Here is a 15,248-nt window from a genome sequence, read left to right as displayed (position 1 = left end):
GTATCGGAACAGTATTTCATGATCATTTTATTAAATATACTTACTCCAATTATGCATGTCGTAATGTAATGGTATAATATCAGATTTCCTTTTTCTTTCATTTTTTTCAATGTCCCACTCAGTATTTATATTTTCAATGTCCCACTTCAATTCCTCAGTTACTAAAGAATAGAATTTTGATTCCTGAAAGTTTATATGAGAGGATAATGTTTCGTTAACGTTGACATTAATCATAATTCAAAACTTACTCATGGTTTTATGCATAGCGCACGCGTCTTCGGCGCGGGAAACTCAGGTTCGATTCCCGGCCGGAGCTCATATGATTTGGATCCCACCTTAAGGTGTAGGTCCACATCTCATTGCAGCTGAATGGAATAGTTAACTCCACTCATCAATCACAATTGAAAAAAAAAACATATTTCATAGATAAATGGTAGTTCAACGTTCAAAACGGAAAATAATATTTAAAACGAACTAACTTAGCTATATTATATTTGATAAATTGAGAAAATAACCTATTTTATGTCTAGTCTTCTTCTATTGATGCGATTTTTTTATTATTTATGGAGAATGAAAAATGCACGACTGGACTGAAATTCGAATCGGCATCTCCATTCGCCACGGTGAGCCGGGGAACGCAGGTTGGAATCTGTCTAGTCCTGTATTTTTCACACTTTGTATATCATTGCTTAACTATGGTTTGCTTAATTATTTTGATAACGTTAATAAGGTTAATTAAATATATAGCGTCAGCAATATTTTCTTTCCTTTGGTGCAGAGTTTTCAATGGATTACGGTGGTTCGTATTTTGCGTTAAAAGTGTAGATCCACATTTAATATAACCAGTGGCGTATTTACGATTTTGTTTCGGGGAGGGCTTTGCTAAGTTTTGGGGGGGCTTTGCATGAAAATCTGAAAATTGTGCAAGATATTTCATATACTTTACTATAGTAAGTAAGATTTCGGGGGGGGCTTAAGCCCGGAAGCCCCCCCTAAATACGCCACTTCATATAACCTAGGTGTTCAAAAAGGGACGTTAAATTCAATAAACATACAAACAGTTGTGATATTTTCTCCTTTTTGTGTTTGTGGGTTAATTGCTATTTTCTTTTTACCAAATAGGAGGAGCTGGCGAATCTGAAAGATATTCCGAAATCACTGGCTGTGTTCTGTATGGCCACGTATGGCGAAGGAGATCCCACAGACAACGCCCAGGAGTTTTATGAGTGGTTACAAAACGGAGACTGTGATTTAAGTGGAGTTAGTTATGCAGTACGTACCATTTATTACATAATTTAACTTCATGTTTTTTTTTTTCCTACTATATACAGGGTGGCCCAAAAGTAGGTATATAGTACTGTACTGATCACCTTATTGCAAGTTATATAATTTCTTATTGTTATCCTTCAGGTAGACTTAATTTCTTGATTATTTGTTCTTAATGTGTCTTTACTTCTATTGTAAGCTTGGAAGAGCCGAAGCAAATAAACCCATAAACTAGAATGTTATACTTGATCAATGCAGGGATGTATACCTACTTTTGAGCCACCCTGTATTTATTGTAGTATATATTTTGTTGCGTTGTGATCATTTTTGCAGGTAAAATTTTATTAAATCATATTAAACACACACAATAACGCAGTCTTTTGATACAGATTTATTTTTGAGAGTATTAAGGTTTTGTGAGCTAAGGAAAGGCGGAGATTGACTGCACAGAACTATGTTGTAGACACCTTTTTGGGAAGAACTTGTGAAACAATTTTATTACAATTGCTCTTTTTTCTTTTCTTTTCTTTTTCTTGAAATTACAAAGAAGTAAAATATCTTCTATCATGAAACTCCGATAAAAAGTAATACGGGAACAAAACAGTGAAATCTAATAGTATTGAATGAGTATAAAATCTAATAATATATATTTACAATCCTTAAAATTTGCTGTTTTGTTTATGAACACGTTACTATGTGCAATATTGTTTTATTTGTGAAAGAGCGAACACAAAAAACAAGTGTTATTCGTAATTGTTCATCCAACTAAGGAATGTATTTAACATACTTACATTAAAATATTATATAAGATACTTTGCAAAATATATTGACTTTCATTGAATGATGTAATCTTCACTGCAGAAGAAAGAAATGAAGGAATCTTCCATAATAATAATAAAAAGAAAAAGAACTTAAAACTTTATTTAAAAAGTTCAAATCAAAATTGTTATATAATTTTATTTACCAGGCAATAGGAATTTAAAAAAGAACAAAAGAAAATATGATAATAAAGTTGAATAATACATCCAATATATATATATATATATATATATATATATATATTTACCGTGGTAGCACTACCAGATAAAGGTCATCAAATGCTTATTAAATCTGATAGAAAAAAAAGATTATTATACAAGAAAAAAGATTATTATACAAGTTTTTATAGTATTATATAATGCTTTGTGTAAATGGCTTTGCTGTACCTCATTAACTAATTCCAAAACGTCAAAAGATAATCCTGAAAGTAATTAATTCGATTTATTAAGCAACTTCCAGATTCATCGTCGCAGAAGCAAACGACCACATTGGATCCTGTGCATTGTTGAGGCAGCGTAATCTGGATTGTTCGCATTTTCGTATATTTGTTTCTTATTATCCTTCACCTTGTTCTTGGTCTTTCTCTTGGTGGAGCATGGACTCGAGAAGCATGCATATATATATATATATATATATATATATATATATATATATACTATCTGATCAAAAATATCCGGACACCTGGCTGAAAATGACCTACAAGTTCGTGGCGCCCTCCATCGGTACTGCTGGAATTCATATGGTGTTGGCCCACTCTTAGCCTTGATGACAGCTTCCACTCTCGCAGGCATACTTTTAATCAGGTGCTGGAAGGTTTCTTGGGGAATGGCAGCCCATTCTTTACGGAGTGCTGAACTGAGGAGAGGTATCGATGTAGGTCGGTGATGCCGGGCACGAAGTCGGCGTTCCAAAACATCCCAAAGGTGTTCTATAGGATTCAAGTGAGGACTCTGTGCAGGCCAGTCCATTACAGGGATGTTATGGTCGTGTAACCACTCCGCCACAGGCCGTGCAGTATGAACAGGTGCTCGATCGTGTTGAAAGCATTCCCGAATTGCTCTTCAACAGTCGGAAGCAAGAAGGTGCTTAAAACATCAGTGTAGGCCTGCGCTGTGAGAGTGCCACGCAAAACAACAAGGGGTGCAAGTCCCCTCCAATAAAAACCCGACCACACCATAACACCACCACCTCTGAATTTTACTGTTGGCATTACACACGCTGACAGATGACGTTCACCGGGCATTCGCCATACCCACACCCTGCCATCGGATCGCCACATTGTGTACCGTGATTCGTCACTCCACACAACTTTTTCCACTGTTCAGTCGCCAAATGTTTACGCTCCTTACACCAAGCGAGGCGTCGTTTGACATTTATCTGCGTGATGTGTGGCTTATGAGCAGCCGCTCGACCATGAAATCCAAGTTTTGTCACCTCACGCGTAACTGTCATAGTACTTGGAGTGGATCCTGATGCAGTTTGGAATTCCTGTGTGATGGTCTGGATAGATGTCTGCCTATTACACTTTACGACTCTCTTCAACTGTCGAGGGTCTCTGTCAATCAACAGACGAGGTCAGCCTGCACGCTTTTTGTGCTGTACTGTCCCTTCACGTTTCCAGTTCACTATTACATCAGACACAGTGGACCTAGGGATGTTTAGGAGTGTGGAAATCTCGCGTACAGACGTCTGACACAAGTGACACCCAATCACCTGACCACGTACGAAGTCCGTGAGTTCCGCGGAGCGCCCCATTCTGCTTTCTCACGATGTCTAATGACTACTGAGGTCGCTGATAATGAGTACCTGGCAGTAGGTGGCAGCACAATGCACGGAAAAATGTATGTTTTAGGTGGTGTCCGGATATTTTTGATCACATAGTATATATATATATATATATATATATATATATATATATATATAATATTCAGGGTGTTTCAAAACAAAGCGACAACGTTTGGGAGGTGACTCTTGACACCAAGATAAGACAAAAAGTATAGACTAACCTGGGTGCAAAATGCTTCCTTTCGGAGTTACAAGCTGCGGAAAACATCAAAAAAAGGAACCCATAAAAGTCCATAACCCCAAAACTATGGAACCTACCGTAGTCGGATCAAGACTTCACATAGAAACTAATATGTGTGCTATCCAAAAATATGTGTTTCAGAATCCTAAGAAACTCACACAACAATTTTTATAGAGGGAATATGGCTACAGGTATTTAATTTGAAGTACTCACGAACTCCCTCTATAAAAATTGTTGCGTGAATATCTTAGAATTCTGAAACATTAATTTTTGGATAGGGCACATGTTAGTTCGTAAGTGAAATCTTGACCCGACTTCGGTAGGTCTCATAGTTTTGGAGCTATGGACATTTAAAGTTCATTCTTTCATATTTTCGGCAGCCTATAACTCCAAAAGGAAGCATTTATGCACCCAGGTTGGTTTATACGTTTCGTCTTATCTCGGTGTTATTAATCACCCAAATGTCGGTGTTGTTTTGAAACACACTGTATATAAAACAATACATAAAGTCCTCAAGTGAAATATACGTCGCCTCGGATGAAATCCGAATAGCGCTTAAATATAGTAGCTTCTGCTGTTCACAACTTCAGCTTGCGTAAGAAGTAAAATATAATCATTTACATACAATCTTCAAACTTTTTAAATACGTATTCAAGAATTTGTTGGAAGTGAAAATTTCTCTACAAGCAAGTTTAATATATTCAGCGAAATAACATGAGATTACTACAATTCGTGTTAATATTTTTTAAATTATATATTAATATGAAGAAATTGTGTGTTTATTTATTTTAGGTATTTGGCCTAGGAAATAAGACATACGAGCATTACAATGAAATGGGAAAGTATGTGGATAGAAGACTGGCAGAACTTGGAGCAACGCGAGTATATGAACTTGGACTTGGTGACGATGATGCTAAGTAAGTGTTTGCAGATATTTAATTTGGTATTTAATTGTAGGGAAAGTAGTTTCGTCCCCTCTTAAGAGTCTTCATCCCGGCGAAATTAAAATACCGCTAATTTTACAGTAATTATGTGATATCTACAAATAGATAAAAGATAATTGAAATATGGAACAAGAGCGCCCTAGATAATATTATTTTGCATGAGGTACCGTTATCACAAGTCACCAAGTGACTTTCCGTTTTCATCTGTTTAGAAACGCGAAAATAAATGCTGATTTTTCAAAATGGCTCGAAATCGAAAGCAGATAAGTGAGCCGTGATAACGGTTTCTCATGTAAAATAATATTGTCTAGGGCGCTCTTGTTCCACATTTCGATTATCTTTTATCTATTTGAAGATATCGCATAATTACTGTAAAATTAGCGGTATTTTAATTTCGCCGAGATGAAGACCCTTAAGTAACTTTTTGGTTGCTTGTATTGGGGTTTTAGCGTCTCTTTCAGCAGCGAAGCTGTACGAGACGTGGACCTATAGCTTAATTTGGGATTCGAACCATGTGACCTCCTGCCTGGAATTGAACGTGATCTCCAGTGCCGAAAACTCGTACGGTAACAAAAAAATTTTTTTTTTTTTTTTAGAGTTTAATGACCCACAGTTATATCCCTTAAGCTAAAGAAAATGGGCGATTAATCCAAGTGAATGATTGTGTTTTTATGCTCTTCCACCGAGAGTCGAACTCGGGACCATGTGGGTAAAAACATATGCACTAACCACTAGACCAGCGGAAAGGGATACGTACGCAAACCATATAGCCAGGAAAGAGGTTTTTTTTTTTTTTTTTTTTTTTTTTAGAGAGAGAGAGAGAGAGAGAGAGAGAGAGATTAAATAATTGGAATTGGTACATACCAAAAAGCCCGAAGAAAATTTTCTAGGGTTGCCCATCTCCATGGTTGCTATATTACGTGTACATTTTCGTGAGCCAGGGGAGCGCTCCTGTCCGCCCTTCGGGCGCCCATGGTACAGTCCGCAGCAAAAAACCTGCGACATGAGCATGTAAGTTTATTGTGAAACTACGCCTAACAGAGTAGGGAATCAACATAACGTCTAAGTGTCACGAATCACACCAGGAGAAACATCGGCGTTCTCCCCTGCGTACTTATTTTGGAGCAAAAGACTTCACCATTTCACAATAAACTTACATGCTCATGTTACAGGTTTTTTGCTACGGACTGTACATAGCAAATTAGTTTTATTTGAAAAAATACGTATTAATTATTTATGTATGTAGTAGCGAGTGTTTTTTTTTATAAGAAAAATCTTATATTCCACATTTAGGCATCTCTACCACATTACAGAATCAAATAAATGAAATTTTAGGTTTGAATTCGAAAACAATATGATATTCAATTTAAAATCTTTATATATATATATATATATATATATATATATATATATATATACACATTTGGTTTCTATATGTAGGGTTGTTTTCCATAAGATTTATGTAACTAATTCGAAATTTCACACGAGAGGCTTTTAGTTTCCGTTTCATCTTTTACAGATTTTGTTTTCTTGCTTAATTAATATGGCTACAGTCTCACGCGCATTATGTATACGTTGATAAGCTTTTTCTGTATATGAATTCTTATCCAAACATAATCATTTATTCAATAAAACGCATTTTGAAAGTGTTACGTAGCCCCCTTATCCAAATCAACCTTTCATATGACATATACGAGGGTGATTCACAAAGTAATGCCTCGAAGGTGATACCTTTATTTGTGTCTGACACATAGCACCGATACAGCTAATAGTGGAAAGCTAGCAATGTCAGCTACAAATGGTGACATCATTTTTCAACACAGTCTCCATTACTTGCGCCAACGCAAAACAAGGTTTTTCATGCCGTCGGCGAAGAATTGTGGTGGGTTCTTAGCGACACTATTACCGAACTGCTGCTTCCACCTCCGCGTCACAACTGCAGCGTTGGCCCTTAACGAAGAGCCAAAATTCGCAGAGTGCAAGATCCGGACTATAGGCAGGATGAGGCAGAATGTCGTCAACACTTTGCCAGCAGATGGGACATCGTTGAATTTTTTGGCAGAGGAAGGGACATGCGGCGGTACTCCATCAACTGACACTTCATTTCCGGGTTCGTAATGGTGTATCCACGACTCGTCGCCGGCGATGAATGTTCCTGGGCGCACAACCTTTCGCAATCAGAAATTCAATGTCAACTCGCTGTTTTAATCGGAACGTCACCACTGGATACCGTGAATTGCTCCATTACTCTGGAACGAGAAGAGATAGGAAGATGAAACAAGTGACATTCTATAGCTTAAACATCAGTGCATTAATGATAAACAGTTCAGAATATTTGAGTACTATTAGCCAAATAGTGGGCTTGAGGCATTACTTTTTGAATCACCCGCGTATATATTTATATACTGTACGTCATTCTTTGCACATGATTAATAACTAGTTGGTATTCCTTGATGTAGGATTTTGTTTAAAAAAGAATCTTCTTATATTATACTTAGAATCATGAGTCTTTCATTGAGTGATGTAAGCCCGAAGACCAATCACAATAAGACAATAAAATTGTTATTAAGGAACTCAACGCTTTATTGTTTGGAATTTATTGTAGCTCTAGGCTCTTGTTTATTGCTGAACTATATTTTCACTTTCATCGAACAACTTTATTTATTAATGCTTCTACCAAAATTTATAAATAAAAATGAAATGAAATGAAATCGTTAAGTTTTACGTCCCACAATTATGCCAGCTAGGCTAAAGAAGACTGTGATGGTGAGAAATGAAGGAAGTGGTGGAATGAAGAATATGGGAAGAAACGGGAGAACCTCAAGAAACCCACGCATACGGTGATTGTCCACCACAGAGTTCATTTGGCGCGAGCTGGGATCGATCTAAGGACTCCATGCACCAAAGGTGAACGCTCTACCACTAAGCCACCGATCTCTGAAAAAAAAATATGAATTAATTTGGTCGGAATAATAAACTTATATAATTCAATGCTAACATAAAAAGGTTTTCACGTTTAGCTTCCTAAGAAAGTATCTTATATTTTACTTCACATGTTTCGATTAGTTTGACTTCTGACTTGCATATGTTTATTTTAGCATTGAAGATGACTTCATCACATGGAAAGAAAAATTCTGGCCAGCAGTATGTGAACACTTCGGCATCGAGGCCATTGGAGAAGATTTCAGCAGTCGGCAGTACAAGTGCACAGTGCATACAGAGGTTAATAATGATCGTGTCTACACCGGCGAAGTGGCACGATTGCATTCATTCAAGAACCAGAGACCGTAAGTACGATTTTCATCATTTTTTAATAACATTAAGACAAATATCCCGTGAGCTTGCTTCTTCCTTAATATATAAATTAGTTGGAAAATAAATTTTCTGTGACTGTTCAAAGTGCATATACATTTTTTGACGCACTATTTAATATGCACTAAGTTAAGGTAGAACTTCAGGATCCTGTTAACGGTTATTGTTCGTCCGTCCCTCAAAGCCTTCAACACAACCTCCCAAATTTAGCATTGTATCCCTAAATAACATTTTCATTTCCTCCAAAGTTACAGCTATCCAGTTTGATTGTACCATTTCCAATGAAAAATTACGTTCTTCCCCCAAATAATATCACGGGCACAACCTGTGCTCTAAAACTCATCTGTGGGCACCTTGCTCCCCTTCCTCTATAGTCTCCCCTTTTTCCCTTCTTTTTTGGATCAAAACATCCAATATATTTCAATCAAAACTTTTTTTTTTTGTAAACCTTATATATGAAGAACCACATATAGTGTGGCCAAACCCAAACTATCAGTTAACTAAGTGTGATGTGTTTATTCCGTAGAAAATACGAAAACTCGATTTAGGGACCGTTCAAAAATTTTTGGACCCTGATCCAAAAACTAACTATTGGCCAAGATCGCAAACTTCGGATCCATTTTTAGTTTTGCGTCTTGTTCAAACACTTATTCGTCCCGTTAAGAGTTTACATGAAAATGTTTAATTGGTTAGTTTTGAGTTTAGCATCTCGTTTTCAGAATCAAGGCTATATGAGACTGGGTCTGCAGCTTAATGTGGAATCCGAACCACATGAGCTTTCCCGGATGGCAACCACATAGCTACGAGGGAGCTCTATGAAGATAAAAGATATTGTATTATTATAATAATAAAGTGGGAAGTAGTATTTTGTGAATTGAGCACTTTACAAAATAGATGTATTTGTATCATGATAGATTATTATCTTTTAATAGTTTGTGACCAACTTAACAGTTGATTTTTCTTGCAGGCCTTTCGATGCTAAGAATCCTTACTTAGCCCCAGTGAAGGTGAACAGGGAGCTTCACAAGAAGGGAGACAGATCGTGTATGCATATAGAGTTCGATATCGAAGGATCCAGGATACGTTACGATACAGGTAAACAACGATAATAAAAAATGAAAGTAAAATCGTTCAGTTTAACGTCCCACGTTTAGCCCCTTTATGCCAAGAGGAATGAATGATTAAGGCAAGTGCATAAATGATGATGAAATAATTGGTGGAATGAGATTGGGGAGGAAACGGAAGTATCCCGAGAAAACCTGCGGACACGATGTTCTCTGCCACAAATTTACTTGACTGAGGATCGAACCATAGACTCCACACACTAGAGATAAGCGCTATGCCACTGAGCCACCGTTTTACGACCACAACAGTGCGAATAAAGATGTACTTCTAAATTATCTTCGTATAGTGGGAAAACTTCGTTACCATAAAAATTTTTATTAATTATGGGATTAAACAGAAAAACCTGAACTCTGGATTGATGGGAGACTCGAACCTTTGTCTCCCATTTGCCGAGTAAATTTTGTCCCAGTTGAGTTTCCAGCATTCTTCGTCTTTGGTACTTTTTTTTTCTTTCTTTAAAAAAAAAAAAAAAAAAAAAAAAAAATTACTAGCTGAACCTGCTCTATTTATACAGTGCACAGATCATAATATCCTTTCCACTTCTCACTATATCTGTCACTTTACGAACGCAAGTAAAGCACAGAAAGACTCTCAGAGGGAGTGAATTGCTGTAGTATTTTAATATATAGAATGTTAGGGGGAGTTTGGATAAGTAATAGATTATACCAAATGCAAATATTTTTTCTTATGACATATCCGAGTACGCCTCATTGTAGGTCCACAAGCTTTCAAAGTTGCCAGCATCCAGCAGTAAGTGTTGTCATTCAGATTAAAGCAAAGTGCCAGAAACATCCACCAACCCGCTATATGTAGCTCCTCTTCCGGTTGCTTTTCACAAAGGTATCACCTAGTTGCATTATTAAACTAGTAGGACCAAAACGACGCCTAAAATGTCGAATAAAGACAAGTTTTTTTGAAAATTTGAATGGGAAGTGGCAAATCTATAGAAAATTTGGAATGGATCAGCGAAAACTGCACGTGTTTAGTACTTGTGGTTTTCGAAATATTATGATCGAAACGATTGGCCACAAACTTTTTCTAACTAACTAACTCTATGGCCTATGGAACCCGGAGGTTCAGTGCCGCGTTCACAAAAGCTCTCCACTGACTTCTATCCTTAGCTAATTGGATCCAGTTTCTACTTTGTATTCCTATCTCTGCGAGATCCATCTTAATATTATCCTCCCATCTGCGCCTTGGTCTTCCTAATGGTCGTTTTCCTATGGGTCTACCAGTCAAGACTTTGAAAGTGTTTCTCCTTTCTTCCATTCTAGCTACATGACCTGCCCACCTAAGCCTCCTAGACTTCACGACCCTAACAATGTTGGGTAAACCGTATAAACTATGTAGTTCCTCGTTATGAAGCTTCCGCCATTCCCCATTCTCGTTCCTCTTGGGTCCGAATATTCTTCTCAGGATCCTCTTCCCAAATACTTTCAGTCTATGTTCTTCCCTCAGAGTAAGCGACCATGTTTCGCAACCATACAGAACAACAGGCATGATTATCGTTTTATATATTTTAAGCTTCAACTTCCTCGACAGAATTCGCGACGACAAGAGATTTTGAACCGAATAGTAACACGAATTCCCTGCTTTTAGCAAACTTTTTCTAGCATTTTAATATATAGATGAACTCAATTTTATATTAATAGTATGATAAACCATAGACGTAATCACTTTTCTCTGAAATTTTTGTCTTCTATCCTCTCTTAATTTTTCATTACCACTATTATTAAATTTAATGCTTTAAAATGAACTTCCTTGTTACAGGTGACCACGTTGCAGTATATCCAATTAATGATGAAAATGTGGTGAACAGAATCGGAGAACTACTCGGAGTGGATCTTGATACTGTGATAACATTAACGAATGTGGATGGTAAGTGTTGCACTTTTATTTATTTATTTATTTATTTATTTTAATTCTCTCGTAAACTATAATTCGAGATTTCTAAAACAATAAGCAACATTACTGTTTTTTAAAAATTAAATTAATGATGATGAATTTTCGATGCTGTCAAGAAACTTTATATATATATATATATATATATATATATATATATATATATATATATATATATATATATATATAGGGTCGGATTTAGGAGGTGCAAAGGTGCACGTGCACTCCCCTTCGTTGTAAATATACACTGCCCAAAGTGAGAAGCTAGTAGTGAGTTTTGCAAAATCAGTAGTTTGTCAATATTCTGAAGGTTGAAGGAAAAGAATTCATCGAGAGTAAACACTTAGCATTTCCAAATGAATTCCTCATTCACATCACGGATGCCTAAAAACATTTCAAAAAACTCAAATTTAATTCAAATGTACTGGTAGTTATTGGTGCACTCTCCCTCAGGGAATTCTGGATCCGGCCCTGTGTATATATATATATATATATATATATATAAAACACAATATAATCGTGTAATTCCCCCCTCAAAAAAAAAAAAAAAAAAAAAAGCCGTTGTGGTGTCACCATATTGATCCTGATTGTCACTATCTTTCGAGTGAGGATAAGACAAGATAGGTTTAAAATTCTGTAATATTCGTCCACATAGAAATATTAAAATGAATAATATAGATATTATCGGTTAACTTCCTTCAAACATTTGTACTCTAAATAAATGTAAATAAAATATAGTTTTTGTCTTTCTAGTTGAACGTTCAATTTCTTTTTTTTTATTTACAGAGGATTCTAGTAAGAGGCATCCATTCCCGTGTCCTTGTTCATATCGAACTGCCTTGATGCATTACTTAGACATCACGTCGAATCCAAGAACTCACGTACTCAAGGAACTTATCGAATATACCAAAGAACCAAAGGTAAGAAATTGAAATACTGGTTTATTACATATCATGAAGAAAATTTGTACATAGAAAGAAATACTCAGATATTTTATGGCAGGAGTCTTCAGCGTATGGCCCGCGGGCTACAGTTAGCCTCCACAGAGCTTCTTGCCATGGCGCTTGTCAGAAATTAAGTACTTCAGATGGAAACCCGGTCACAAGCAGTTCTAAACACCGCAGTCTAGGGCACACTCTAGCTCATTGGCCCTCGAGTATAAGAAATCGTTAATGTGGCTTGCACTGTCTGGCAGATTGAAAATCTCTGGACTAGAGCAAAAATAAGCTGCTACCATTCGACGTATGTTTCTTTAAGTGAAATTTGCAGTCTTTATTTCTTTAAAACTTGAATAGTGCTTATTGTTTAGGATTGAAATTGATCCAGGATTATAGGGCTAAATTCAGTCTAAAGTTGGAATTTCGTGTACGTGACGACAAAAGAGTTCTTCATAAAATCTTCATTTATACTATGTTGATGAAACGTGACGTAGCTTAGCAAGCACCCCTTTTATTTGGCTCTTAAGTCAGTCACCGATAAGAAAATATCATTCATTACTCCTATCCCTCTCAAAAGAAAAAGTTCCGCTTATTTGTATATTACTTGTTACATATCTAAATTTAGGTAGAACTTAGTCTAATATTTCCAGATAATTTTCACTAAGTATGCATGGTTTCGTATATTTTATAGATCATTAAGTAACATTGTAGTACTTATAAACGAAGGAAACGAATGATAGTAACGAAATACGCTCATTTCTATTGTAAAGACGTGCCAGCTTCAGTGAGAACTTGAAAAAGAAAAATTCATTTGTATTTTAGTAGCATTTCTTCGGAGAACGAACGTTATAAACTTAAACACAATTTAGCCTAGAAATGCTTCACGCGAAAAGGGTTAAATACGTAAAATACTTGTATTTGTTACACAAGAGAGCTTCCATCTGCTAATGAAAATTACTGACGTAAGGTAAATGTAAAAAAGGAAAAAAAAAATTAAAATGACGTTTTTGATAAATGAGAATATTCAGGATTGTCAAATACAAAACCAAATAATGAAAAAATAATATAGAAGACTTTTGTTTTAACAAGAAGACATGATATCTTCTGTAATGGTATTTGTAATTTGTTCCAACCTGGTATGTATTTTTATTTATTTACTTTCAATTTTTATTTTGCAGGAACAAGAGATGTTGCGTTTAATGTCAAGCACGAGTGCGGAAGGTAAGAAGTTGTACAATGATTGGATAATCAAAGATAACCGCAACATCTGCCATATCCTAGAAGATCTTCCGTCGTGTAAACCAGCATTAGACCATCTTTGTGAATTGCTTCCTCGTTTGCAAGCACGGTACTACTCCATTTCATCCTCTCCTAAGGTTAGTAATGTTCTAGCTCTATTTACATAGGCATAAATTTATTTTGTTCTAATGCTTAGACTTGTTACTATAAGTACATTAAGAAATATAAACTGTACATAGTGTGTTCAATATGTATCCAGAATTTTAAAATGAAATCTCCAGTAATATTCACATTTAAATGAATTGGTTAATTGCGATGTTTCATGCGGACGTAAGTAATGAACTTCACATAATAAACATTTGTGTTTCTAAGGAAATAATATCCAATATTACGAACACGTTCTCAAGGACCATCATTAAGGACCATAGAAGTTTAAAACATATTCAGTAGCAGAATCTTGACATGTTTAAAGCTTCGACTTCAGTGTAAATCGTCTTCAGTTTTTAAAGAACGTGATGTATTTTGACATAATATTTTAATAACTTGCTGTATGTTTTGGGGCGCTCCCCGTGTTTGCATTTTACCCCTTCTTTGGAATTAAGCTTAGTGTAAGTGCGCTTATATACAGTATATATATATATATATATATATATACAGTGGCGGATCCAGGATATGATCAAGGGAGGAGCTAAACCATAATTTGCCGTTTTATCCAGTGTAAACCTGAGCGTCAAGGGGGGCTATAGCCCCTTAGCCCCCCCTTGGATCCGCCCTCATGTATATATATGGAGCATTGGACTGTATGGTTCGGAGACTTGGACATTAAGGAAATTAGAGAAGAAATATTTAGAGAGCTTCGAAATGTGGTGTTGCAGGAAAATGGACAGAGAGAGTGAGTAACAAATGAGGATGTTTTAAAACAGATAGGAGAGAAGAGGCAGGTTTTAGCCAGCATCCTTCGTAGGAAGGCCAATTGGATTGGACACATCTTGCAAAGAAATTATCTTTTTCATACCGCTATAGAAGGAAAGATGGAAGGAAAGCGAGGAGTAGGAATTGATGATTTGAAAAATAGAGGAAAACATTGAGAGTTAAAAGAGAAAGCTGAAGATCGAGAAACGTGGAAGAAACTTTTCCAGACCCAAACCTAAAATTGAAAGAAGAAAAACAAAAGTTCCAGGACCTACCAAAGGCAGAATACTTAATGCGAAATGATAGTACGATAGTGTATGTATGTAGAAAACTGAAGATTATGTCAAGAAATGGACAAAAACACTTGCAGTTACCTGAAAAAAAAAAAAAAAAAAAAAAAAAAAAAGTAATAGGTACAAATCTGTTGGTGGTAAGTGCATTTACACTAAGCATAATTCCAAAAAGGGAAGAACGCATACACAAGGTAGCCCTCACTTCAAAAGTATACAGAGAGATTTTAACATCCGTTAGTAAGCTAATTTTCTTTTTTTTAAATTGAAGATTTCCACAGAAGTCGGAAGCTTTAAGTATGTGAAGATCCCGTTGCTGAATATGTCAAACCTCTGCGGTCCTTTAGTAATGGATATTCGGTATTGTTTCCCAAGAAAACCAAGAAATGATTATTACTAATTTTATTTGGTAATATGTATTCCAGTCGCTTGATTTAATCATTGAAACTTACTTTTGTTTACTCAAGATCCCTAT

General features: G+C 36.0%; 1 protein-coding gene across 4 annotated transcripts in view; it reads left to right on the top strand.

Annotated features, from left to right (window-relative positions):
- The window catches only part of Cpr (Cytochrome P450 reductase), a 177,561-nt gene that overhangs the window by 148,835 nt on the left and 13,478 nt on the right, over positions 1 to 15,248 (top strand). For all 4 annotated transcript variants that reach the window (XM_081770604.1, XM_081770601.1, XM_081770603.1 and 1 more), the window contains exons 4-10: positions 1,123 to 1,272; positions 4,904 to 5,028; positions 8,154 to 8,342; positions 9,335 to 9,462; positions 11,263 to 11,370; positions 12,181 to 12,314; positions 13,511 to 13,708. In XM_081770604.1, coding sequence (XP_081626730.1) covers positions 1,123 to 1,272; positions 4,904 to 5,028; positions 8,154 to 8,342; positions 9,335 to 9,462; positions 11,263 to 11,370; positions 12,181 to 12,314; positions 13,511 to 13,708 — 1,032 coding nt within the window. The remainder of the gene's footprint in view (positions 1 to 1,122; positions 1,273 to 4,903; positions 5,029 to 8,153; positions 8,343 to 9,334; positions 9,463 to 11,262; positions 11,371 to 12,180; positions 12,315 to 13,510; positions 13,709 to 15,248) is intronic.

Source organism: Thermobia domestica, chromosome 9 (assembly GCF_964235325.1).
Source record: "Thermobia domestica chromosome 9, izTheDome1.hap1.1, whole genome shotgun sequence".
Lineage (NCBI taxonomy): Eukaryota > Metazoa > Arthropoda > Insecta > Zygentoma > Lepismatidae > Thermobia > Thermobia domestica.
Note: the sequence above shows the minus strand (reverse complement) of the source record. Positions and strands in the feature narration are given on the sequence as shown.